This window comes from Filicampus tigris, chromosome 9 (genome assembly GCF_054856515.1).
Source record: "Filicampus tigris isolate MCC_2025a chromosome 9, RoL_Ftig_1.0, whole genome shotgun sequence".
Classification (NCBI taxonomy): Eukaryota; Metazoa; Chordata; class Actinopteri; order Syngnathiformes; family Syngnathidae; genus Filicampus; species Filicampus tigris.
Window position 1 is genome coordinate 18,954,097 of NC_141225.1, and position 27,909 is coordinate 18,982,005.

Sequence of the window (27,909 nt, forward strand, 5' to 3'; positions counted from 1 at the left end):
TTTTCCCTTGCAGCCACATGGACCGAGCTCCACTACGCACTCACTAGCTCAACTCTGGCGGAAGCTCACACCGAGGACTTAACATCTATTTCTTCTTCTTCCAGGACTAGACAACCTCACAACAGATGTGCTCTGACAACCCAAGGTAGGACCCACCCACTGTACTCACTGACACTTGACTCTGCTACAGACGAAAAATGTGATGGCTTCTGGTCCTGATGTGATCACTTTTGGGCATCAGCACTATGTACTGTTTGTAATGTTTTTATGAGTGTGGGGGAGCTTTTGTGTTTGTTTTCAATTCACACAAAGCTTCTTTTCATTAAGCTTGAAGTCCCGTGACTGGTTGACCCAGTTTATGGTGTGTGCATGCGTGTGTCTGTAAATCAGCTGACCGTACACTGACAGGTAACTACAGAGACATAAAGTGCAGTGGAGCTTTAACAATGGCTGTCTGATGGCTGGTGCGGGTTCCAGTCAGGCTGTGTAAACAGGATGCTCTTCTGGCATACACACATACAGATGCTCTTGTGAAATGAACAGGCAAAGTGTGACTGTATCATGTGGGCGAGTGTGTCTCTGAGGTTTCTGGAGGCTTTTCTGGGAGGATGAGGTCACAGGGAGACACACCCTGAGGCCCGGAGACACTCGCTCACTCACAGCAGCAAAGGCCAAGGGTGGGAACTTTTCCACAGTAGCCGTAGGTGCATACGTATAGTGCAACAAGAATATCTGTTGTGAATGTGCTGTTCATGCATGACATTGCAAGCAGATTTTACAGTTAGGTGCCACGCTTTACTGTTTCACACTTATTTGCACCCAAAATATATCAAGGTTCTATTGGGCTGTAGGTATAAACAAAATTTGTCACTGGAATGTAGCTGGAATGAAAATCGTTTCCTCTTAGCAAAAAAAAAAAAAAAAAAAAAAAGTTTGAGAACATGTGACCTAAGAAGCTTTAAACCGCCACGCCCCCGCCCCCTCCCCTCTCCACTTCCTCTCCACCTCACGCATTCAAGTGCTGAATTCTCTGTAGACTTGATGCTTATGGACCAGGGATGGCCAACTGGCGAGCACAGTCTGAGTGGCCTCTTGATTAATCCCCCTACACACATTTTTTAAATATAGATTTTTGCAATTTGAAATCATTTTGGACAAAAAAAAACAAAACAATTTGTGGGGGTGTGAAATTATAAAATGTTTCCTCCATTACAATGGACCCTTCGAAACTTGCAGTTTGGCACCATTCGTCAATATATATTAAGAGCACATATTTTGCATGATTTTGTTCATATTTAAAATGGGATTTTTGTCGTAACAACTAGTTAGGAAGTGTGTGATCTGATGTGGCCCCCCAAGACCTTCATCATTTAAGTTGGCCATCCCTGCTGTAGACTCGATAGTTTTAACGAGGCTCTATCGCGCCCGCCACCCGAGTGAGGAAGCACAAGTACAAATAATGGCATAATAAGAACAGTCATAATACCGTATTTAGGGCCCTCAAACACAATTCACACACAGTAATCTTAGAACACTAAAACGGGCATTGGATAAACGCACATAACGTATTATTTCAGGATTTGGTTTTGCATTGACAGCAGAAACCTCACCCCGCCCCCTTCTATTTGTAGGCTTTTGTCATCATTTGGTGGCTGTGAGTGCCCACGTGGCCCATGTTGTGAGGCCACGCTGCAGAGTGTGCTTTGTCATGCTTTTTTGAATGCTCCCTTCCCATATTGGAACACAAACTGACCATGGTTCATATAAGCGGTCCAAAACATATCAATACTACAAATTCCTTGTCAGTTAGAATTTGCTCAGTGTATGTTTTTATTTTGAGTGTGCTGCTGTGCTCCCTACAATGTTGTGGATTGTTTGTTTCTGATGTGGAAATGGATCTGCATGGAAAATGTGATGATGACTTTTTTTTTTTAGTCACTCATTCCAGAATATGCTTATAGGATCACTGTGGCTGCAATAGGCCTTATTGTAAACAGAAGACTATTGTTCACGTCCACTGTCTTTAAAGAGCTGAAATCGGCCAGCCAGCAGTTGTTTTGTTTCGGTTCATATTTTTAATCCAACATGAATGAATGCGCATTGTTGAGAAATAGTGAGTGAATCAAACTAGATTGTGCCCCTTTTGATTTCTTTTCATGGCCATCTTCAGGAAGAGGAATTGTTGCTTCCTATCATGCATTCATTTGCATAAAAAAAAAAAAAAACAGGAAGTGAAATCTTCAAATCACAACTCTAGAGGTCACTGGTGGAAACATGTTGACTTCTGCTGTGAACACACCTACTGTACGTATGCCGCATTCCACACTGCTCACAATAGGAAGTAGCTTCTGAGGTTTGACCTCAAAGTGCAGTTATCAAAATATTGCTGATGACCTCAGTAAGCATGCTGATTAGCATCAGATGTATATTATACTGTACTTGATTTTGCTGAAAACTGCTTGGTGACAAGCCAGCTTTTTTTTTTTTTTCCATTCGATTTTGTAAAGCCGGGAAGCATAGCGCCGGAGGTGTTATGCAACATTTACACTACGTTCCCGGCAGCCACGTGTCAGGCCACTGTGGATGCGGGACGATGGAATGGGCAAACGTCACAGGCCGTGATTGCCGTGGATGCCTGGCGGGATTTTTAAAGTGTAAAAACATTTGCCGCGGCAATCACAGAAATGATGACAAGTTGTCTTTGTGGTCAAATGAACATTATATGGTTAAAAGTATCTGGACACTTTTTAGCCTCTCATTGGCTGATATAGATATAAATAAAAGGTCAAATATATTTAGATGAGCTTATTAGCATCGAGTGTTTACTGATTAAAAAAAAAGAATGCCTTTGAGCATTGACGCTAAACTAATCAATGCAGTTCACCCTGATGACATTCCGTACCTGTTTATCTGGAGACGCTCGTCTACTTTGTCTCGCACGACCACCTTGTCTGGTTGGGTGTGTATATGACGCTATGTGTGGTATGAGAAGGGATGACCCTGGTTTTTCTAGACGACCTCTGACCTGCCGTCCTCAAAGCTATCAAACAAGGCGTCCTTTTTTGTTCGATTTAACACACTGGGAGGGATTTTGTAGGTCGTTTGTAAAACCCAACATGTAAGTGAAGCATACTGATTTGTGCCTTTTTTTTGCCCCCATGATTCTTTGTGCTCCAGCAGACATGGGGAGCCGCCTTAGAAGACATTCTTTGAGAGGTGTCAAGTGAATCCTCTTTACATTGTCAGTCCTACTGCACGGATTGCACAACAGCTCCCGGATAAACTGTCTCTGCCGGCAAAAGATGGCTATCAAACAGCTGCATCAGCTGATGTCGCCCTGAAGGAATCATCCTAAATGTTGAACATGATTCATTCCAAAGAGGCCAAAGAGTTGACAGAGCACAGATCTATTGTCTCGGGAAAAACTCAAGAAGTGTCTGAAACTGGTCAATCCAGATCCGACAAAGACACAGGCCACATCATCAAACAAGAAAAAAAAAATTCCCTTTTAATCTTGTGAGTCACATCAAGGCCCGTCATGCCACTCTGGCTATGATCCCTCCCATGTTTAACAGCAGTACGGTAAGCAGATTGTTGATTTGCCGCGCATACAGCTGAGATGAGGGAGGAGACTCGGCAAAGCAATTGTTTTGAGGGGGGAGGGAAGAAGGGAGGGAGCGAGTCACCTGTCAAGTGTCAGAGAGTTCTGAGAACAGCATTTGGAGGCGTCAAGAAGCACAAGTCAGGAAAAACCGAAGGCTGCGTTCATGTTGGTTGGACAACGGCGCGATCAAAATGGGAGGCGCAGTAAGTCAGAAGAGCATCGGGGAAGCCAGCAGCAGGAATCACAAAAACAGTGTCCCGTGAGTCGATTTTGGTCACCTTGTTGTTTATCGCGCTGAACCTCTGACACTCTGCTCGTCTTACTTGGCATGACCAATTCATGTATTTCAACGGGAATTACTCTTATGGACTTTGAGTCACATGACTAAACTAGCTCAGTATAATCTGCTGTGTGTGTGATACTGATCTGTTTTTGAGTGTGCACATGCGACTATTCGCACACCCTAAACACCAGCTCAAAGATAAGACTGTCAACAGATGGCCGTGAATCACACCCGCTGACCGTTATCAAGTATGCGCTCGCATGTGATCTTCCCGAGCACCAGCAGCGACAAAAAGTCATGGGGAGGAATTGAAACAAAGACAACCAAACAAGTGATGAAGGTTTTATGCGCAGCATGAAAAATAAAAACAAAGCAGTCGTTCATTATTTCTAATAGTATACGTGGTCATTTTAGGGTGATGTGTGGGACTTGTGTAACAATCATTTCATAAGTCTGAGCATGTGTGCAGTTTGTCTCAGTGTGACCTCTCTGCGAGAAATAGAACCTCAGTGTGTCAATATTTGCTCAGAGCGATGGCGGCCGCAGTGGCAATACTGCACCGGAGCTGGTTGGACCCTCACACGGAGTTCTTTGCTTCACAGTGTAGCGTTTCAGAATTGTGTCAGGTCAAATTCATTTCATCCAAATCCGCCCGCTCTGATTAACTTTGGGTCTCCGGATCAATAGCAGCGTGAGGGTCCGAGGCCTCAGGCTCGGCTTTGACCCAGGCTTTGGGGGACGCGCACTGTGTTTTGGGCGACGGCATGTCAACCTGGCACGAGTCGGCAAATCGCTCACGGGCTTTCTCCCAGTTCTTTTGGGATTTGGATCTGGTCAGAGAGGCGTCGTCCACGGACATGGTCCCGCACGCTCCCAGACCGGACTGGGCCTTACGGATTTTAAGCTGAATCTGAAGGGACAAAAACAAAGAAACAAACAAAAAAAAACAATAATAATAATAATGTAAAAAAAAAAAAAAAAAAAAAAAAATCAACATTGTCTGTATCCAGTAGCAGAATTTTGAGAAAATGGACAGATTTATTTTGAATATGACAGTATTATCGCAAGTGGCCTGACCAACCTTGATAAATGGACTTCCAACTCATTTAAAAATGTAGTTGTGGCCTGTTAGGATTTCGTATTTAGGAACACCTGACAGACGAACAGATGACCTTATTTATTTATTTTTTTGCAATACGTGAAAAAGAAAAGTGATTAACATTTTAATTTAAAGGATGTGGCAACAGATTGACCTTGTAACATATTATTCACCGTTACTTCCTATAACGTTATCAATATTTTTTAATCCGAGTACATCTGGGGTTGACTTGCGTCTCAGACTGGTTTGAGCACAACACTGGCTCAACCATAGTATTCGCAATTGTATTTTTGATGGAAAGTCGAGTTGAACATAATCTTGCTATTTTAGAAAATATCTCACCGGATCTTTCATTCCAGTTCCCTCTTTGCCCAATCCTTCTCCTTTCTTCCAGCCCATCTTTTCCAGCATCTTCCGTCCTTTATTGACCTCGCTGATCTCCCTTTATGAGCACAAAATACAAAAATTAATCATGGAGCCTCGTTCGCCGCATATTACAGTCGGTTATTGTAAACTACGCTTACACATGAACAGACGCAGGGGCGTCATCTTGCTGGAAAAGACCCTCGCTGCCCACAGTTTGGCGCCGAGACTCTGCTCGGTCCCTGTACTTTGGGTTTCTCAGGGCTTTGCCTTCTTCAAACTCATTACTCTGTTGACGGGAGAAGCAGATTAAATGGCGTACTAACTGAAAATGGTCAAATCTATTTAGCAACTTTTACCTGGAGGCCATATTTGGCCTTCATCGATTTGAGCTCCTTCTGTCGCAGCACCTCTTTATCCTCTTTGGATAGAGTTGGCCCTGTGGGCAATACAGAGATGAAAAGAAATGGACATGCATCATGTTGGATGCAAGGCTGCTGATTTGAAACAAAAAGAAAGGCGCTCTAGGAAAAAAAAAAAGAAAACACACTCACCTGGTGTCTCCTCTCGCTTGTGTTTGCTGAGGTGAGCCATCACCTGGCCGGGCTCACAGCCATCACAGGTGTCGGTCCCGGCATGGATATGGAAGGACAGCACCGTGTCCCCCATCTTCACCTCGTCGCCGTGGGTTAGTGGGTGTGGCTCACACTTGGTTTTGGGCTGTGCGCAACAGAGAACAAGTCACTCTCTGCTGCCATTGAAAAAAAGAAACCCTAACCCATTCATTCACTTTCCAGGCAACTATTTCCAATAGTTGTACCGCTCCGAGCCTCTCTCACACTTTCAACACATTTCAACTTTTTTTTTTTTTTTTTAATAGTAAACACATTGTTAATGTATGCGAACACAACAAAAGTTGAAAGCATAAAATGTATAGAAAATACTGTCAGTGAGGATATGAAAGTAATTAAATACATTAACCGACACATATTCTCAGTTTGATGATTTTGGGGGTAAACTACCTCCAATTTTCTGAAACGCTCACTTACTCGCTGTATTCGTGCTCAGGCAAGATCTAAGTCTAGATGCCAAGCAACTGCATTGAACTGAGGTGAGGAACTTCATTTAGTCAGGCCGCAGCCTTAGACAAAGTGCTTTACTGCCATCTTGTGGCATCTACATGCAATTACAAACCTTTGTGTGGCATAAATTGCTCGCAGATTTTCGCTATTCGCGACAGGGCTAACTAAAAGTCTGTCTTGCCATGTTCACTGTAAAACTCCATGAAAAACGACGGCTACGGACCACAGATTTGTGCGACACTGCGAGGATTTCCGTGATAGACAAGTAGGAACATTCCGCGAAAAAAAAAACGTTGCAATCTAGTGGGGCCGTGGTGGCGGGGAAACACTGCACCTGTAAGATTCTGTTGCCGTTGATAACCGTTCCGTTCTGACTGCCCTGATCCACGAGCATGTAGCTCTGCTGCTGCTGGTCAAAGTACACCTCGGCATGCAACTAGAACCAACCAAACAATTGTCAAACATTTTCATCTTGGAAATCACAGTCATTCAAAAACCAGAACCATACCTTGCTGACTCCCATTTCTGGTATCCGAATTGCATGGTCCATGTCTTTCTCTCTGCAACACACAGGGCAAATATTATTCTTTTTTTTTTATTCATTTCTTTTTTTACAAGGTTCACGCCTTTCTTGGGATTTGCTTAAAATCTGAGCGATGATTATTTCTCAACTGTTAAGAAGACCGAACAAACCTGCCAATAGTGGCTGCCGAGTCAGCTGTGATGATAAACAACGTGCCAACCTGCAGCACCGGAGACCGGACCACGGTGACTCTCACACAGGGCGGCCACAACTCTGTGACAATAACAAAATAAAAATGTCAAGTGCTATGTGAGATTTTAGAAGGATTTTGAAAAAAAAAAAAAACAACTAATGAAGTGGTTAAATGGGGCACTTGTTATTATTCTAGGGACGAATTGCTCCGCTTCGTCACTGCTTGTCATGAACCACAGCATGCAGAAAATGTAACTTGTGCATGTTTACCCAATATATAAAAGTTCACAGAACTTTCTCACATCCTGCCAAGTTGTGTTACATTTAAGTTTGCATTTTTGTAGAGATTTCCTAAAAGTGTTTTTTTAAGAGCTTAATCCTGACAGACGTAACATATTCCATCTTAACATTTTCATACATCACTAAATTCGGATGGACAGTGTGAGTCCCCAAGTGACGGGTGACCCGACCTCACTCATTAGGTCTTCCTGGTTCCTCTAAAATGGACTTCAAGCAGAAGTCAACCCAAACATATATTTTTTAAGAATATGTTCTATGCAGGCCCACTAGTTGAAACACAACATTCGGATTAATATTGCGTTTGTGGAATATCAGTTAAGCAACAAAATCCACCCGTTTTTAGCCATCTCTGGGGTTGGCCATTTTGTCACTTCTATCAACTGAAAATGACATCCCACGCCCTCGGGGCTCAGATAACGACCAATCATAGCTCAGCTTCAGAATGCAGGTGAGCCGTGATTGGTCGTCACCTGAGCCCTGAGGGTCTGTGATTTTCAGTCAACAAAAGTAACAAAATGGCCGCAAACCGGAGATGGCTAAAAACGGGTGGATTTTGCTGCTTTAACTCATTTTTCATATGAATCATATTGCCTCGTTTCAACTAGTGGGCCTGCATGGAACATATTCTTGAAAAAAATATGCGTGGGTTGACTTCCCCTTTGAAGGTCCTGGACGCAAGCGCTGTTGCAGCTCGCTGCCAGCTCACCTGGCCGACACTGAGTCTCCATCTCGGACTCGGGGCTGTGGTTGCAGGGGGAGCTCCGCGAGGGCGACAGAGAAGGTGGAGACTCCCACTGCTCTTTCTCTGACTCCGTGAGCTCCCCCTCCTCAGCCTCGCTGTTACCCGCCAAGTTATCGCTCCGAGTTGGCGAGCTGCGCTCCTTCTTGCGCGACGACGACTTGGATCGCTTCTTTTTCTTCTTTGACCTTCTCTTCTCATCGTGGCTCGAGCCACTTTTATGCTTCTTTCTTTTGGAGGACGACTTGTCCCTCTCCCCCCGCCGCTTGGAGTCTCTTTCTCGCGGCTCGGGGCTACGAGATCGTCGTCTCGTTTTTCGGGATTCTGTACTGCGCTTTGATTGGTGTTCTTCTTCCTCCGACTTGACCTCATCATATGTGTACTCCTGCCATTATACATTTAGCAATTAGATCGTCTAACGGTGTTCACTGATAGGAGCGCTGCTGGCTTTGGAGATCCCAAGTGATTTTGGCACAACATTTTGAATGGATTCAGTCTCAGTCTTCAAAGGCAGTTCACTACAGGACTCAAGTTTATGAACGTGTACGGAAGGATAGCCTCACCTTTGCAAACCCGATTTAAAAGCTAAGGTGATGGGAGTATGACATTTTTTTTTACATTCTTGTCATGAATTCTACTTATCCAGAAGGTAACTTGGTTGTCCACATTAATATGACGCCGATATAAAAAAAAACTGTTGAAGATTGTTCTCGAGTGAAGCAGCTATACGTACTTAATTAACCTTAAAATATTTTAAGAATGAATGTTGATGGTAGACGGGGTACAAATAAGGAGAACAGCATCTTTGTCATTGCCACTAACAAGACTGTTTAAAGCATTGCTTGTACAAATGTTGCTGCTTATGAAAATGTGTGTCTTGTTGAGGAAATTCATGACGCATTTTTAGATGTTTAGATTTAGAGGTGAAATATTTCTAATGGTGGCAATGTGTTGGTTATTGAAAATGTGTACCTCTATGGCAAGCAGTGTTCCAGTTTGAGAAAATCTTCATATTAGCCAACGAGTTAGTCAGCTCGTGCACCTGGGTCGGAGGAATGGTCTTTTAGTCAGCTAGCCTCACATTTTGACACACTGGGAAGACAGCATGCATTTAAAGACTGAGACCGAAATAAATTACGAAGGAAGTAAACAGTCGGTTTGCAGTGGTCGCTCTAAAGCCAGCAGTCAACTCGTAATTAATGTGCCCGAATGATAAATCTGTCTGTCACTTACCTTATCACTGTACAGTGAGGATTTCTTTGCGCCTCTCTTGAACCATCTGCCTTTCTTTTCAGGCATACAATCATCTTGGTCGCCAGTCTGCACAGCAGTAAGCTCAATTTTGGAATGAAACTGGTAGCGTCCACTTTCAGCGTCATAACAGTAGTAAATGCCTGTGCTGGCATCATAGTACAGCTGGCTGACCTGAGGCGAGAATCACGCAGGACCAAATGAGTCATACCAAAAGGTGTAATGTGTTCATGACAGAGGCTGGATTTACCCTGCAGGTCCGTGCACCCAATTCCAGTTTAATTACTATGGATGATTTTTTTTTCTGTCTATTTACATTACATAAGTGAAACATACCTGATATGGCTTTGCTTACCTTAACAGAAGACATGAAACAATCCGTTGACCTAACGCAAGTGTATATTTACGTCACCAATCTGCTTTATTTAAATATGTTACACTTACATTCACGGAGTATACGCCATGTATGCGTTTACGTCACATTTCATCGGCGCATCCCAGATACACACCAGATTTTTAGCCATGTTTGGAAGGCGACCGATCCCGATCAAGATACCGGACGTGTTTTTTTTTCTATTTTCATGACATACAGAATGTCTCAACTTTGCCAGTACTGACAAAAATCTTAATTGGGTCACTCGAACCATGCATTGTAAATCCAGACAGAGAAAATGTTCACAAACCGAGTCATAATAGAAGCCAGTGCTGTGGTCATAGTACATGCCAGTTGTCTCGTCAAAGACAAAGCCAGTCTGCGTCATGGCCTCCTCAGCGGTAGCTCTTAACATGTCAGCAATGGATGCTGCATCGCCCTGCTGAGAGACACAAGGATGTACATGCGTACTAAAAAATAAAAAAAAAACCTTAAAATTACATTATAATGCTGCAGTAGTCGATTGGGGCCTTGTTAACCCTAAATGGGATTGTTTTTGAGAAAACCTGTAAAGTTAAATTGAGTGACCTCTCTTAAGGCGCGCGCGCACACACACACACACACCTCTGCTGTGGCTGCCACACTGCTGTCAGGTTGAGCAGACACATCTGCAGCTGTGGCTGCTGTTGTATCTGCCGGCTCCACTGTTGCAACCTCTGCCGAGTCACCTCCACCAGCCGCATCCACCGCTTGAGTGGACGCCAGACTGTCCTGGGAGTCCGCGGCCGCGGCATTCTGATTGTAGTCGCCGTAGTAGTAGTTATAATAGTCTGGAAAGAAAGAGAACATTAGAGACCATTTACTAATCATTAGGGATTGGCCAATTACTAAGTAAAATCATAAACAACACCTGTTTCAGTCCAAACGTATTCTTCCGTCTGTGTTTCAGTGTGAGCTTTGTCTTTATTTTTTTTCTTCCACTCGTGAATCTCTGCACTCAGTTGATCCACCTGTAATTGGATAGATGTAAATAAAAACATTGCATGTTTGTAGCAGCAAAACCATACAAATGGGTCCTCATTTCCCACGGTCCAGACTTAGGCAATTTTCAGGTCACGAGCGGAGCACAAATTAGTATGCGCAGCGTCTAAGAATATCTGTAGTCACCCTTGTCTCGTCGCACTGGAAGGCATACTCGCTTTCTGATGTTTTTCACTTTATTTGTTTATATTCCAGATCAGTGTTTCCCCATTTACCAAGCCAAGACACATAATTTACCATGGTGTTCTACATTAACGGTGGCCTGCGGCCACTATGTGACTGTCGGCCAAATTTACATTCTTGCTTTTTTTTATATTTCATAATTTAAGTTTGAGCCACTTAATTGAGCAACCATCTTTTCATCGCACTGTATACCTTTTATTGTGCATCAGGCTAAATCCTTCCATAAGGAATTGCTTGAGAAAGATTTACAGCACCGAAATGACAAATGTTTAATAATCAATTACCGGTATGTTTTATACTGCCAAAAAATATATATATATAATATACTTACTCATTTGGTCCTGTTTAGTTGAACACAAAGGTATCATTCTGTTGAATGACTGGCAACACCTGTGCAAGTTAAATGTACCTTAACCCATCTAGTAGAAGAGCATTTATTGTTCTGTTTGTGAGTATATGTCGATGGCACTGATTGATGAACAATTATACATTAATTGGAGTACATTTCTGTACCACTTAAATTAAATTGAATGACAGTGGTCGGGAATCACTGGTCTGGATGAATGTTTTTGTATTAATATTAACTGTTATTAATTACGACTTTGCAATACGGTTACAGTGTTTTGCTACAAATGTACCTATTTGGGTAATGTTGCTGCCGTGGCAACGGTAATCCACTTTAAACCGAGGACAACCTGGACACATACAGTACTAGTTCACCTGTCTGTTGGTGATGTAGTGGGGTTCTACAGTCACAATAATAATAATAATTTAAAAAAAAGGAAATTAAGTATCTCTGCTAGTGTCAATAAAAACTGATTTTTGACAGCTGTTGAACGGGATATCATGAGAGTGCATTAGTCAAATACGGACCTGTTTCCTCAAATCCTCGTTGTAGCCCTCTGTGCTCCTCTGCAGTCTCTCGGAATGACTCAGTTGCTTCTGCAACTTAGCCAGCTCAACTTTGCACTCCTTCAGCTCTTCTTTCAACGACTCCACCTGAAGACGGAGCTCGGCTACTTGACACACGCTGTCTTTCTCTCCTTCTTCGTCCTCCATGCTCAGCTGGAACGAAAATGATTGTATTTGCACCGTGCACGTGGGCAACAAAAAACAACAACTCGTGAAAAATGTATGAATAGTGTATGTAAAAAGATGGGACAGTAGCACGTAATTATGACGCAATTCAAAAGACGACACAAAATACTGTTTGTATATGTGCCAAGTCTCACCGTTTACGTCGTTTTCGCCTCGCCTTAAACCGTGAATTTCCAAGCACCACGGCACATGAGCCAACCTGAAAGTTGAACATAAATATCTTGTAACTACCCCGCATTCCCAACACACCCGAGTACATGTTTGATTACAATTAGACAGTTACAATTAAAACCGTGGGGATGTTGACAGACAACGCTGTACGCGACCGCCATTAACTACCATAAAACAAACCACCCACACCGGAAACTATTCTTCTTCGGGGTTGGCAGGCTTCCGTTTCCGCCCTCATACTTTGACGTATATTACAAGGGCTTTGTCGCCATCTGTCGAGCAAAGTTTTTACTGTTATCTTTAATTTTACAAACTGCAGTTACGTAATCTTAAATTCTTGAAAAGCATCTCTGGTTTGCTGAGTCAAAATGTGTGTTGGGTTATAAACTATAATCTTATGACGCTTTCTACATCACTTTAGGGGGATAACAGCAAACGGCAGTCATCTCATCGGATCATGAGGCACCATGCCTGATACTTGTAGTAATGTTAATCTGTTACCACTAGAGGTCACTGGGTACATACACCTTCTTCTTTTTGACTGCCCGGCAAAATAAAAAATTCCTATACTGTACGTTATCTTGTTAAAAAGGGACCGGAAAGTGGTATTTTGATCACTTTAGAAGTCAATTTTTTTTTAACTTTCTGAAAAAATACAACCTCACTTGTTCCACGCAGCATTCCTTGGATTTTGACTCATTTCTTCCCCATTTTCTTTTCAGGTCTAATTTTCCTAAAATTATCTTTGGCTCCTTAACTGTCTCTTTTCCAATGTCAGGCCATTTCTGTGTGTCCATTTTTATTTTTATTTTAACTACACAGAAAAGAGCGACTATTGTCCCAAAAATGAAACCGTTTTATGCTACAGTATAAAAATACTGTATAGGCCTGTACTCATAATTTGTGCACATTTGCTGTGGATTTAGTGAGAAGGCTATCACTATAATGCAAGCCTAAAAGCAACTTATCATAAATATGTCATTTGTTACTGTTTGCCTCAGGCAGAGTTTAAGTTGTTTCTACTGAAGAAAACTTCATAATTGAGAGAAGGTCAGATTGTTTTTCCTTTCAGCTGCTGAGACTCTTTTCTGAAAATACTGTGCAGGTTCCTCCCACCGTATCAGAATTTGAAATGTGAGCCTTTTTTGAGTTGTGTACAGATCTTTGTGCAGCTCCAGACTTCTTGGCAGATCTCAGCTGGCTGCAGCAGGGCAGTAACACAGCCTTCAAGGTTTTTTTTTTTTCCGGAGGCGCACACAGTTTCTTTATGCTAGCACCTAATGTTTATCGATGCCATTTTTAGACAAGAAGACAAGCACCGCTTCGGAAGCTCTCCTCTGTTATGACTATCCCGGACACAAAAGAACTGGGCCCAAAATGAAGTCACAAATTGATCCTAACTTTCTAGTTTAAGTGTTTTCTTCTTACTAGACAGTAATTACAACCCCCAGACGAATGCTTTAAAACCATCTGCATGCCTCTGCAAACCCAGACAGTAAATAAAGACAAACTCCACCCTTTGTGCTCCAATGTGGAACCTCTAAATGAGCCACGTGTGCCTCTGCTCAGGGATGGAAACTTGTGCGCAGCTGCCTTACATGGCCAAATCATGCCTGATGGTTTAAATGTAGCGCATGTATATTTACTCAGACGCTTGATAATGCTTGGTATTGATTTAATAAATTGCTTATTACAGTGAACTATCTGAGGTTAAGCACATTTTTTTTCTGGCACGTAAACCTCAGATTTGTTCAAATTCACAATACCTTTTTCCTACAGAAAATCATAAACATTTGATTAGTCATTTCACGATTTCCAATTGTTTCCATTATGTTGCCTCCATAATAATACTAACTGCACAGGCAATGTTTTATAATATTTGAACATTTGTAATAGTCATTTAAATGTAAAAATGAGTTCCTTCGTAATACGACCAAGTATAGGCCATAGTCGAGGAAAGCAAATCTTCTGCCATCGAGGCTGCATCACTTTAGATTCTGCACCGATCCACCTGTTGATCACCCGTTCCGTTCTTCCCTCACTCGTGAACAAGACCCCGAGATACTGGAACTCCTCCACTTGGGGCAGGATCTCATCCCTGACCCGGAGAGGGCACTCCACCATTTTCCAACTGAAGGTTATCAACAGAATCGCCGGTGATAAAGGGCAGCCTTGGTGGTGCCCAACTCTCAATGGAAACGAATCCGACTTCCTGTCGGCAATGCGGACCAAACTCTAACATACAGGGACCAAACAGCACGTATCAGGGGTCGGTACCCCGTAGGCCTACTCCCGAAGCACCCTCCACACAACTCCCGGAGGGACGCGGTTGAACGCCTTCTCCAAGTCCACAAAACACAGAGGCTGAGGAGTGTGGTCCATCCTCTGATCCAACTTCTTTCCACGGCATTTAATACATGCCATGTATTTCCCTCTTCGTATAAAGTCTTCTATCTTGACTAAGGCATAAGTCCCTTTATTATATTCAGTCTTTTCAGGGCAATTAAGACAATAACACAACCTACAGTTTGTTGTGCATTGAAGATGATGGCTCCCTGTTCAAAATAAAAGTCGCAGACCAACTGAATCCAGTCAAGTGTCATTAATTGAGGTGATACTGTCACATGACAGCAAAGCCAGTTAACTGTTAAACCGCTTGGGGGTTGCAAAAACGGTTTTTACGTGCAGCTCGCACATTCCTAACCGAGCGAGCGAGGTGCCCCTGCTTTTAGAGCTCCTCCTTCTCCTCCTCCTCCTCCTCCTCCTCCTCCTCCCTCACTGTTTGTTTTCAGATTCCCTCCTCCTTCTGCTTCAGAGAGAAACGGCTAACTGATGGGTTGTACCATTTTCCAACCACAGGGCAACACATGGAGCTCAGTCATGACACCTACATCAACGTCCGCACTGAAAGCTTCCTGCCTCCCCCGCCCGGGTTGAGAGTCAGTGGTGCAGCCTGCTGTGCAAGTTGGAGGGGGGGTTAGCAGGAGGAGAGACTGTGAGCAGTTAGAGAACCAGCTGATCAGAGAAGCACGGGGGAGTGGAGGTGGAGAGCTTTCACTTTCTTTGGTAGAAATGGTTCCTTCCGGTGGGGACCCTTGCGAGGAAAGCATCTTCATAGGATGACAAGAGAGCACACGGACGTTTAAAAAAAGAAGCAAAAGGGATCGCTGCCAAGTGAGCGAATCGACGCCCAGTCGACAGTCCCACTGGGGAAAGAAGAGAGATGTCTTGGTTGTCACCTGTGTCATGGGCCAAATGGACGTGGACGGCGGTGCGAGGAGCAGAGGAGGAGGAGGAGGAGGGAAGCGAGCAGAGGGGACATCAAGAGGAGGAGGAGGACGAGGAGGAGGAGGAGAGATCTCAAGGCTGCAGGCAAGTGTTCGTTTGGACACTTGTGACAGGGAGGGATGTGCATTGACACGTGTGTGTGTGTGTGTGTGTGTGTGTGTGTGTGCGCGTGGACATGTGTCAGGAAAATTTGGGAAATGGTGGTGAGGGAATTTCTCAGGAAGACAAAAACATTTCAAATATTAAACACGTTTCTTACAGAAGACGACACGTTTGTTAGATTGTCGTGTTGTGCGGATATATTCCTGGCTCGGATGTGGTTGAACACAATGTTTTTCTCTGGAGTCATTTGTGCGACAGAAGTAAGCAGTGTTGACAGAAGTGTGATGCCTCACACACAAACATGACTCGCGCTTGGGGCGTCGTGGCATTGATTTAGTCCGTTTCTCATAATGTTCTTTCAAGAGAACAAACAAAGGGAGTAGGTGTCTATTGTGGGAATGGCCATGGCACCCTCGAGTGGAGCAGTTATTTCAGTTGAGTGACATCAACATGATGGTGATCATACCAAGTCTGTCAAATTGATAAGGGCCATCTTACTGTGTCAACACTGTACTAAAACGCTCATGTTTTGGGAATGAAAGCATCGTGTTGAATGTGTTGTGACAGGAAGGCAGCAGGTCAGCCTATTTCCTCTTTCTGTCTGTGCTGCATTTTGCTTCCTGTCTATATGCTTCTGTACTTTCAGGGGTGCAATGTTTTCTCACTGGGGCGGTACTGCTTTTGTATCACTATTTTACAACTTGGGAACATAAACAGTATCTACATTTTTGGACCTTGAAAAGCTTGCTAAAGGGGGCTACATTGGGGGCAGGCTTGATGAGCGGAGGCAAAGATGAAAGAGCAAATGATGAACATTTCATCTTTTAAGTATCATTGTAGATAGATGGTACAGACGTAGACATTGATTAGCGCAGAATGAAACTCTCTTCTGAACATGTGGATTTAGACTTTAGAACAAAGTTGCCCCGTAATTGTCGCTTTGAATGTTCAACCAATGGCAACAAGTCAAAAGTGGTCCAAAAAAGTTTGCAGTATATGCCAAGAAGCAGCAGCAGTTTTGCAGATGTGGTTGATTATTGCTTTTTAGTTTTAGGGTGGTGGTAAGATATTGGTTTCTGTTAGATAGGGGAACATGGTAGCCCAGCTAAATAGTTGGGTAGAGAATGAAAAAAAATGGGAGGGTTCGTATTTTCATTATTGTTACATGAATGTGCAGTTCTCTTGATTCTCTCTGTCTTGATTGTTTTCATTTTTATCAGATTTGGTATGATTCTAAAGTTATTTTCTTGTCTGTTTCCCCGCTCCGGCTACATCAGCTCTGACTCAGACAGTCATTTCGACACTCCCGAGGCAGCGACGCCTGTCCGCGGCCCACCGGCCATCCCGGGGGAGCTTGAGAGTGACAACGCTGACGACAAAACAGGTGAGGGAACGAACAGGCTGGGAGGCAAAGTAGGACGTTCTCGAAATTGAGTCAGTTGTGCGTTGGCATGTCCGTAGAAGTATCAAAGAGGTCACCATTGAAACCCACCAAACAATGGCACCTTTACTTAAATCAGCTTCACCGCAGTTTATGAACCCATGCGCAGATCAAGTTCTGTGTAATTGGATCCACACGCAGCCGGGCTGGGTCAGGAATGTACCTGCCTACTGCATTCCAGCTCCCATTAAGGATTTACCTTTTACCTGCTGACGTTTTTTTTCTTTTTTTTCTACCCTGTGCAGTAGATTTTTGCCGCATGTTATTTTTTCTTTCTATTAATAGTGTTGATGGATATTTAGGTGGGGTTGGCAGAAGTCTTGTCACTATATGAAACACCAAGAGGCAAAGCCCGTGACAGAGTGTGGGAATCGCCTTTGCTCTGGAATTCAACAGGTTCAACAAAAGCTTTAGTTCACCCTGTTTTGTGTTGCTCACTGATGGGGGTGGGGGTGAGATAGGGGGGCTACCGTCACAGAGTTTGCCTTCTAAAGTACTTTGAAGCAACACACTAACGGTCAATGATCAGTAAATGCCAGAGACTTTTTTTAGAAAAAAAAAAAAAAAAAAGAGGAATCCAGTCAAACAGCATTTCTTTATAATTGCAAAGCTCAGACAGTGACGAGAGTCAATGTTAGGAGAGAATTTCCGAATGAGTCAACAACCTCCTCCTCCCTCCTAGCTCACACGTGTTTGTGTATGTATTCATCTCTATATGGTCCAAACTTGACAATTGTTCACTCTCTTTTTTTTTTTTTTTCTAAACAGTACAACACTAAAATTCATCATACTCTTGATTGTAATAATTGTAAACAAAGATGCATTTATTTTGCTCTTATTCGATACTAATAGTGTTTTTATACATCTTTAAAGTAGCAATACTAATTTTTAAAAAAAAAGTAAAATTCCTCAAAAATATTTGATGTAAAAATATTTTTAAAAATGCTTGATTTCAGTTTTAATTGAATCAATAGTTAAATAAGTAATCATTAAAATATAATTTAATACAATAAATTATTGTGGTTGTAGTTAGCAGAATTAGAATTGAACTGCATCGCACTCATAACCGTTTTTGATATAATACTCCACAATAATAAACATATTACTAAATCAATATATCTTTCTGACAAATATTATTTGTGTATTTTTTAATGGGAATGCTCACGATTATTTTTTTTTTCAAAAAGTCTTATTTGACATCATTGCAATGTGTCGGTGTGCCCGTGACTGATCGTGACATGGGCTTCGATGAGAAGTGGGAAAAAAAAAAAAGCTGCTGCTGCTGCTGAATAAAAGTGGAAGAAACCCGGCAGGCTGTTGTCTCCTAGCAACATAATATTACATACGGCCACCATGACAGGCACACTAAAAATATGTTGACGTGTGTCTTTGGAGTCAAAGACTCCACGGAAGCGGCTGCTCTCTCTCCGTTGTTCTTTGCAACATAATCTATGGTGTTTTTATGAAGTGATTTAAATGTCACAGCCCTCATCTCACCGCCAGACATTACCGTAGCAACAGCCGCAAATGGAACTGTCTGCAGCCTGGTGACTTGTTCTCGGAGAACCAATCAGATATCGTCTACATCTGAGGTCTGATCTGATTGGAGAAACTCGCATTGGCCTTTGTCATTTTTTCACTTTTTTTTTTTTTTTTTTTTTTTTCAGAAAACACAAAATAACTGAACCAAATACTGCCAAATACTGATTTTAATGAAATTGTTAATCATTTCATTTCAGGGGTAATGGCCAACATCATGAGCTTGTTAATTAAGCCTAACATTTTTTTTTTTGGGGGGGGGGGGGTCCCAAAATATCACCGTTATTTTAACTAGGTGACAATATGTTTATTTGATCTTTTTCAGAAGCGGATCAGGAAGAGCAGCTGATAGTTTCAGCTCCAATCGGTGATCACAAGAATTTGCTCTTCCACAACATGGGTCAGGATGAACCAGCCGCCCCCATGCGAGACCCTCTGGAATTGAACGGCAAACACCTTGAAGCACAACAAAATGGCTGCTTGTCAAAGCCGATAGACTACGAACCTGTTCCTGAGTCATTCCCAGTGACGTCGATTCCAGAAAGGGTCAAATGCACAGCTCCACCGCCAGAACCCACTCGAGAAGACATATTGGCTCCTGAAGTGATGACGTGCCAATTTGCACCACCAGAACCTCCCCGAGAAGAGGCACTGGTTCCAGAAGTGGTGAAATGCACAGTCCCATCCCGAGACACAATTCCCGCCTCGCTAAAAGAACCATATCCGGATCTTGCCCCATCTTCATCTCCTGCTCCGGCAACAAACTCAACCCAAAGCATTGAAGCTGTTCCAGGCCCTGCTCCGGAGAGCGCAGCGGAGAAGCCTCTTGTCGATTCAGAACCACAGTACAGCGGTGTCACCAAAAAATCGGATTCCAGCTCCAAAAATAAAACCCGCAAAACGAAGCCTCCATCCTTGTCAATAAAGCCGACCCCGAGGGAGGATGCGCGATCCAACGAGGACCAGGAACTTCCTCTACCCAAAGCCTCCTATAAATTTGACCCTGACCAGATAGACGACAGTTTCAACCCTTTCACCAGTGGCGGATCCAAAATCCAGAACTCTCCGCCGCCGCGCAGCTCGATAACCTTCCCCCGACCCGAGCCGCTCGGCAGCTCTCTGACCGAGGGCGGCACGGCGACAGCGACGGAAGAACCCAACTCGGAGGCAAAAGCCGTGATGCTGGACTTTGGTCTAGACGAGGGCGCGGTCAGCAAACCGCCCCCAAAGAAACTGGCATGCCGGAAAGTCAAGAAGCAAGTAAGGCCCAAAGTGTCAGAGCCTCCCTGCGAACCAGCACCAGAACCCGCAGCGTCAGAAACGCTTTCCGAGAAAGCGCCAGAGACTACTGCGCAACCCGCGGACACCACTGTGCCTCTGGACCCGGATGATGTTCCCATCCCAAGTAAAGGAACATATAACTTTGATCCCAGTCAGTGGGATGACCCCGACTTCAATCCATTTGGGAGCAACAGCACTTTGAGCAATTCTCCGGTGCTCCCCAAAGGCTCCTACAGTTTCGAGCCGGACAGGTTGGACCATCCCGCGGACCCTTTCGAGCCCGCCAGCACGCCGAGCAACGAGGGCCCGTCCGGTTGCTCGGCTCGGCCCGAGAGAGAAGCGGACGGAAGCAGACCGAAAGCAGGGCAACCGGTGGGGGAGAAGAAAGTTGGGCGGGTCGGCAAGAAAAGCAAAGAGAGGACAGCCAAGTAAGTGCCGCTAGATGACGTGGAGGCGTCGGGCACAATCGCACACGTCAATTTTGGAGTTTACCCCCACTTTTCAGGCTAAACGTATTGCTGTTGACGTCACCCCATGGGGAGGTCGCATAGCAGATAATGCTTCGGACACATGCCAAGCACTTAGCACGGCATAGTGGTCATTGGTGTGATTCCTCAACCATTTTATATTTAGTCTGTAGGAAGTGTTTGTAGCTGCGGCTGTTGGGAAGCGTTGAGCTTTTGTTATTTACCGCGCCGAGAGAAACGCCTTCAGTCACTCACACGTTTTTTTTTTTTTTTCTTCTTCTTTTTCTTTCCCCCCAACTCTAACCTCATTCAAATAACCATCCTTCACCCTTCTGTCTCTCTTATGTTGCGCAACCCCTAAATCTGCACTTTCCAACTACTTCTGTCGGCCTCAGGACATCCGAACAAGCCAAGTTTCTCTGTTTTCTGTTGTAAGTACTATCGCTATTGATGCCGGCTTTCTTTTCGTTTCAATATCATCGGGACATCAGCGCTGTCGGTCAGTTGTCATGAAAGAAGCATGCGAAGCAGCTAAATCGCCACGTGCACGAGTTTTTCCAATTTGCCCCATCCCCAAAGCATCTTAATTAATAGAGTTACATTTAAGTCTCAAAGAGCTCTACTTAGAACTTCAAAATGTTCATGACCACGTTTGTACGACGTTTTTTTTTTTTTTTGGTCTCACAGGAATCCCTGTAAAGTCGAGAAACGTGACGAGAGCCCATCGCAATCGCAGGACATGTGCAAGCAGGTAATTTGATCATTTGCGAGTGCGCGCCGAACTGTTTCAACAACAGCGTTCATTATTTAGCAGCTAAACGCTCAGAAACGCACTCCGCACACCCTCGTGCTGTTTGGACACGATCACCTCGATTATATCGGCAGAGGTCCCAATTTGTTGAGAGAAACACCTCAGTCATGTCAAGCACTGTGGTTATAAATTACACTTAAGGTATTAGGACACCTGGATACATAACCGTAATCTAAATTGGCGCAACTTAAAAATTGCAATTATTAGCATTTACGGCAACCATGTTAGCTAGCGCAACAAAGCTCCAAAACAATTTTCTGAGTTGTTTTTACTTATATCTTTAAAGCGGAAGTCAACCCAAAAATGTTCTTTTCAATAATATGTTCTTTGCGCCTCCACTAGTTTAAACACGGCATTCTGATTAATATTAAGTTAAGCAGTCATTTTAGTCATCTCAGGGGGCGGCCATTTTGTCACTTCTGTCGACTGAAAATGACATCACAGATGCTCAGGGCTCAGGTACCGACCAATCACGCATAGAACGTATTATTGCAAACATTTTTGGGGGGATGACTTCCTCTTTAAGTTGGGGGGACAAAACAACAGTTCTGTACGGTAAACTCTTTATTTCTTTGTGAAATGCGGGAAAGTCAATTTTCACAAGCACAAATGAAAATGTCTACCGTAGTTGAATAGCCCAACTTAAAATTTGATCCAAGTTTGTTGTCTTGAAATTTTGAGTTCACACAACTTTTTTTTTTAAACATTGTATATGAACGCAAGTGAAATTGTCACAAAGTAATCCCCCCCGACCGCCCCCCCCCCGTGCCCAGGAGGAGAACGAGGTGGTGGTTACATCCCCAGAGATCTCGCAGCGCGTTCACCACGCCACTGACGAGGAGAAGCTGGCATCCACGTGCATTATGGGGCAGACAGCCCAAGAGGAGCACCAGCAAAAAGGAGAGTCCGAGTGCAATCAAACATTTGGCAAAACACAGACAGTTGACGACGTGCCTGTCGCAGATGGTAAGTTTACACGCTCAGTAGTAGGACTGACACAAATTTAAAATACGAATTCAAAAGTCATCAATGTATGAGGCGCCATTGGTTTTACGACTAGTGTTATGTTCCCATTCACAGCTACGACTACGGCTCATGAAGATGAGAAGGACACATGTCTTGTGAAGGATGACACAGTAAGTGAAATGTAGTCATCATTTAACTCATTCGCTGCCATTGACGTATTTATTTGTCTTTTCACACTCCAGCCGTTCAAAATACTTATTATTGAAATTGATTGATATTTTATTTCAAAATAAAGGGTCCAAAAATGTCTGGCAGTGAATGAGTTAAACATGTTCTCCCTTCATGTTTGTTTCAGATCAAAAGACCACGTTGAGATGTGTCACTCTCTTTTATGCTGGTAGCATCGACTCGCTTCTACCCATTCCGGCGTTTGTCTAAGACAAACATGCTTGCGCACGGAGGCTCGGAAAATATTTGAATATGCGAATCAATGCAAATTTGAGCGCCATTATATTGCAAATGTATCACAAAAAGTCCCGGGGTATTGATCTGAAATATGAACATGAATCTGAATAGTACATCATTATACTGCCGGTGTCATGGTTCCCTCGCCTAACTTTGGCGCTGGTAGCGTGCGATCAGCTGGGATAGACTTGAGCTTCCCGCACCTCTGAACAAGATAAGATGGATTGAAAATGGAAAATGGTTTACAGCGATGCTTAGAAATACGTGGTTGTAAACGGTCCGTGTATGCCTCTGGACAGCTTTCAACTGTTTATGACAGCCTCTATTAGGGGTGTAACGATTAATCGAAAATCGATTCAACCCGATTAATCGAATAATCGATTTGAATCGAACTCGGACATCTCAGCACTCACAAATCCTATACAGCAACACCTAACAAAAGGCAACATACCTAGGTGATTAGAATATACTCATTTAGAGTGCTAAGAAATTATGTCTTTAAGTTTTTTTCCCATTCAAGATGCATACCACATTTTGAATGTGTAGATCAAATTATGTGCTTGCGTCAAACATCATTGCGTATTGCGTTTGTGGATGGCTGCAGCACCACACTAGCGCGCAGAGACAAGCATGGTAGTGATTTAAAAAAAAATCGAATCGAAAATCGGGAACTGAAAATCGAAAATCCAATCGGGGCTTGAGTGAATCGTCAGATCCCTAGCCCCTATGTGTCTTTTGAATGAGATAAACTTGGATTGAAGAAGTACAGTATAAAAGTCATGCTTGTCCCCCCCCCCATCACATTTTTTCCAGTGTGAGAGTCAAACAATGTGCAGCAGTGATCCAGACGCAGGGGTCCCATCCCATGACAAAATTTCCCTGACTGAGATTGACAAGGCTGCAGTGCTGACCCTCATCAGAGAGGAGGTACGTCACCCTCATCGGAGTGCCCAATCGCAATCGCACACATCCTCCTCATGCCCTTTGTCGCTGACCGTCAGATCATCACGAAAGAGATCGAGGTGAACGAGTGGAAGTCAAAATACGAGGAGAGCAGAGCTGAGGTTTTAGAGATGAGGTACCAAGCGCAAATCCAGCCAAGTATTGAAAAATAACTTACACTGCTCACATTGTATGCTTGTGTTGACAGGAAAATCGTTGCAGAGTACGAGAAGACAGTTACCCAGATGATTGGTGAGTCACTGCCACCTGGTGGTTGCTTGTTCATATTGCTTTTGCGAGCACGGCAGGCCCGGAAACGGTGCCCCGCCTCTCTCTGCGATGTCACCGTTGTCGTCAACTCATGAATAAAGTCAGCGATATCATCGCCTTTGTTACAGAGGATGAGCAGGAGCAGAAGACGCTGTCCTGCAGTAAGTCGGTCAGACAGCTGACGATGGAGAGGGACCAGGCCCTGGCCGACCTCGGTTCTGTGGAGCGCTCCTTCGCTGACCTCTTCAGGAGGTATGAAAACATGAAGGGGGTCCTGGAGGGCTTCAAGAAGGTCAGTCGCGCTTTGAACGTCACCGTGTACGTATTGTTGAGTGGCGCAACCCCGCGTCAGCGCGTCTCCCCTCTGCTTGTGTCTCCAGAATGAGGAGGTACTGAAGAAATGCGCCCAGGACTACCTGACTCGCATCAAGCAGGAGGAGCAGCGGTACCAAACCCTCAAAGTGCACGCCGAGGAGAAACTGGATCGGTGAGATTCATGTTGAATGGCGTCGGCGGGAATTTGTTGATGCCAGCTGCGTTTCATCCGACAAAGAGTCAGAATGTTAACGCCAGAGTCGCGCTTTTAACTCAATTCACTGCCAGGCGTTTTCAGGCTCTCTTTTACCTTAACGTTGGGGGGGAAAAAAAATGTGAAAAACATATAAATACGTTCCTGGGATTGAATAGCTGGACTGTGAAAAGACAAATAAATTCGTCAATGGCGGTGAATGAGTTGAGAACTACCTTTAGGGCGGCAAGGAATTTACATTTGAAATTGATGCCGCACACACGCGTGTAGGCAAGTACATTGCGTTCCAAATTATTACGCAATTGATGTTTTTCTCTGATTTTTGTAAATCGAGGGCTGCCTTATTAGCAATTAGTGTTCGTAGCAGTTACAACAAAACACTTATAGGCGGATATTTTCACCCCTACAAAGTAATATTTATATTTTGTTTGTGCTGATTTTGTATGTTGTTTAGTAAAAATTGCTTGATTGTTTGATAATAGGCTCAGATTCAGTCTGAGCGTGTATGTTAGCTAATGTTTTCCTTTTGCCGCGCATGTGTGTCGTTGTCGTACATGCCGTGACAGGGCCAATGAGGAGATAGCGCAGGTGCGTTCCAAGGCCAACGCGGAGGGCGTCGCACTCAACGCCAGCCTGAGGAAGGAGCAGATGAAGGTGGACTCGCTCGAGAGAGCCGTCCTTCAGAAGGTGCGGCACAGGCAATATTTGGATGTTAACTTTGGAGAGAAGAGCATCCGATTGGCTATGGGGGAAATCGTTGTTAAAATTGTAAACCGGTATGATGTTTTATATTTATGAGCTAGAGTTTTTTTTTTTTTTCAATCAAATATTTACTGTAATCATGACTTTATTACTGTGTTACGGTAGGTTAAGAAGATTAGACTTGATTTACGTTAGATTTACATTCAATTGTAATGACAGACTGGAGTTATGAATAAACTATAGAAAAAAAATATTTCCGTGCTTGATGGCATCGGCGTGGAAGGGCCTTTTGTTTTTTACGACACATTTACATCTTTTGACAAAATTCTAGTAATAAGATCATCTCCCACTTGTGAAAACTTTGCTTTTATTTTTATTTAACTTTATTATATTATTGTCATTATTTTTAAACATTGCCTTTTGTTCCTAATCTGCAAAACTGCAGTTACGTAACCACTTTGAAAAACTACAAAAACGATTCATTTGTTTAACACAAGGGGGCAGTATTTAGTTTAATGAACAACAGCCTGATGAAAAGTTTGTCTATTACACTGGGGAGCAATTTGAAAAAAACAATGTGTTGAGTTTTTTTTTTTTTTATTCTGATCAAAACTAAAATTGGCATGCTCATTTCAAAAGTAATCCAAGATAAGTCCTGGCTTTTCTCTTACCCTTGTAGCCATGGGCATTCCGTTGTAAATTTTACGTTGTTGTTGTTTTTGTGTTTAAAGCTTGTAACTATTCCATCTGTGTTTTAATTAGATACACACACATTTCTAAGAAACGGGGATCCTATAGCTCAAAAACATGTCGTGATAGAGGAAAATTTGAGCTCAGCTTTGGATTCCGTACCCAAAAAATGAGTTAAAAACAGATGTCAAAAATTGTGTTCCCAAGTGTTACTAATAACATTCGTTTTGTCTCCACAGAATCAGGAGATTGAGGAGCTCACAAAGATCTGCGATGAGCTGATTGCCAAATTGGGAACGGAATAAGTTTCAAGTTGTCTTTTTAGAGAGCACACAAAGCATTGTATGTGCACATCAACATGCTTCGGGTATCTGGAGTAGTTATTGGACATGTTTGCATACCTCATACTCAAATATTGAACTCGAGCATTGTTCAAGCACAAAAATGAGGCACGTGGTATTTTAGTCACCATTTATTGACTATTGTGGGCAAAAAAAACGATATCGCTATGGAAATGAAGGATGTCACACAATAATTGGAAATACAGTCATGATCTGTGAGTGCCTGAGCGGAAGTGGGTTTGTAGTTTCTTGCCGAGCTTTTCATTCATAGTGACTATTGTATGTTCAATTTTTTAATGAAGTTGACTTTTATTGATTTTCCCCCCATGTCTATGAACTCCAGGTGCATCTCCGTAAATTACAATATCAAGAGAAAATTGAATTTCAATCATTCCAAAATTGAAACTATTAATGACACGCACAGTAAAATATTTCATGGTTTGTTTTTTTATAATGTTATGATAGGTAACGGTGAGAAAAAAATTAACCATCTCAAAAAATCAGATTATTACATTCAATACAGAAATAAGACATTTGAATCCAAAATGGCATTTTCATGTGTGTTTATTGAATATAATTAAGTTTTATTTTTTCAATTGAATATTTTTCTGAAATATTCAAATTTTTTGCGATGCACCTGTATATGTAATTCACTGCATTTAAAAAAAAAATGTTGCTTGTTTTATTGATACATCAAGTCTTTTCACGTGCTGCAGTGTGTGTAGTTTCACATTTGCCGAGTAGTGACATCATGAGCTTTACGCTAGCAACATTTGTGGGATCATTTAAAAACGAGCAGTCGGGAAGCGAATCATCCGCGCGGCCGCTTTCACGCAAGTTTGGAAGTACAATCGTTTTCCGAACCATGTGCCATGTATCGGAAGATTTTCTCGCTACCATGTTTTCCACTATTGATCTATTATCCAAATAAGGTGTGCCTTTCTTGCGTCTACTTTGTAAATAGCGAAAAATGTCTTTCCGTGCAGTTCCTCATGCAGTCGTCTCTTTGTGGCCAAAGTGAGCGTCTCACATTTCCATCCCATGCTGTGATTGCACACAACGTCAATTTGCAGTTCGAACGTGTTCCAGCACTGATGGCATTCTCAGGCGCGGCAATGTGACGGATGCTCTGCTCCTTTCAGCACAACCTATTGCCAAAATATTGACAAATGATGTTCGGTCGCGGGGAAGTTTGTTTTGAACGTAAAAATCCAGCATGTACATTTTATACATGATGCAAATATGAATATTTGTATATGAAATAGTAGTACTGTATACTCAAATTGTATGGTATATTTTGTGCATTCCTGAATAAAAAGTTCATGTTTGCTGTTTTACTCCCAGCTAATTTATGAACAGTTGAGTGATTACTTACTAGCACAACTGCCAAACATGCCGTCAGTGCTTCTGTGCTCCTGCAGATACTAACTTTTGCTTTTAAAGGTAAAAACTACGCCTTTTCCTACTCAGCTTTTTTCAGCCGTGACAATCTGAGCAAAAGGAATTTGAATTTGCAAGTTGTCACAATAAGGTTAAAGCGGAAGTCAATACAAACTTTTTTTCAAGAATATGTTCTATGCAAGCCCACTTGTTGAAAAGGGGCATTCTGATAAATATTGCGTTTGTGGAATATAAGTTAAGTAGCAAAATGCACTCGTTTTTAGCCAACAACAACAACCAAAAACAGCTAAGATTGAGAAAACAGGTCAGCCGTGATTGGTAGTTGTGCGCAGTTGTGATGTCATTATCAGTCGACAGAAGACAAAATGGCCG

The 27,909-nt window shown here is 43.0% G+C and overlaps 2 protein-coding genes across 6 annotated transcripts; one reads left to right on the forward strand and one right to left on the reverse strand.

Annotated features, from left to right (window-relative positions):
- Positions 1–27,473, forward strand: LOC147142408 (transforming acidic coiled-coil-containing protein 1-like). Of its 4 annotated transcripts, none has more exons than XM_086041818.1 (14): positions 1–145; positions 16,970–17,076; positions 18,998–20,381; positions 20,816–20,851; positions 21,108–21,171; positions 22,005–22,197; positions 22,312–22,367; positions 23,476–23,589; positions 23,664–23,740; positions 23,813–23,856; positions 24,003–24,166; positions 24,255–24,361; positions 24,970–25,090; positions 26,035–27,473. In XM_086041818.1, exons 1-14 carry the CDS (start codon positions 126–128, stop codon positions 26,098–26,100), a joined length of 2,553 nt encoding a protein of 850 aa, XP_085897944.1. In that variant the 5' UTR covers positions 1–125; the 3' UTR covers positions 26,101–27,473. The 4 variants fall into 4 exon arrangements, with proteins under 4 accessions (XP_085897944.1, XP_085897943.1, XP_085897940.1 ...); XM_086041817.1 differs by lacking the exon at positions 1–145 and adding an exon at positions 3,684–3,863; XM_086041814.1 differs by lacking the exon at positions 1–145 and adding an exon at positions 15,162–15,674.
- On the reverse strand, positions 4,216–12,544 carry aggf1 (angiogenic factor with G patch and FHA domains 1). 2 transcript variants are annotated; one of them, XM_086041820.1, is made up of 16 exons: positions 12,415–12,544; positions 12,266–12,330; positions 11,907–12,098; positions 10,720–10,819; positions 10,434–10,639; positions 10,120–10,248; positions 9,419–9,610; positions 8,153–8,570; positions 7,125–7,227; positions 6,940–6,991; positions 6,766–6,867; positions 5,904–6,069; positions 5,709–5,788; positions 5,511–5,638; positions 5,329–5,428; positions 4,216–4,797 (listed from the first exon to the last, which is right to left on the reverse strand). In XM_086041820.1, the coding sequence occupies exons 3-16, from the start codon at positions 12,090–12,092 to the stop codon at positions 4,549–4,551; spliced, it is 2,211 nt and encodes a 736-aa protein (XP_085897946.1). In that variant the 5' UTR covers positions 12,093–12,098; positions 12,266–12,330; positions 12,415–12,544; the 3' UTR covers positions 4,216–4,548. The 2 variants fall into 2 exon arrangements, with proteins under 2 accessions (XP_085897946.1, XP_085897945.1); XM_086041819.1 differs by having other exon boundaries at positions 10,120–10,251.
- Positions 27,474–27,909: the final 436 nt, after the last annotated feature.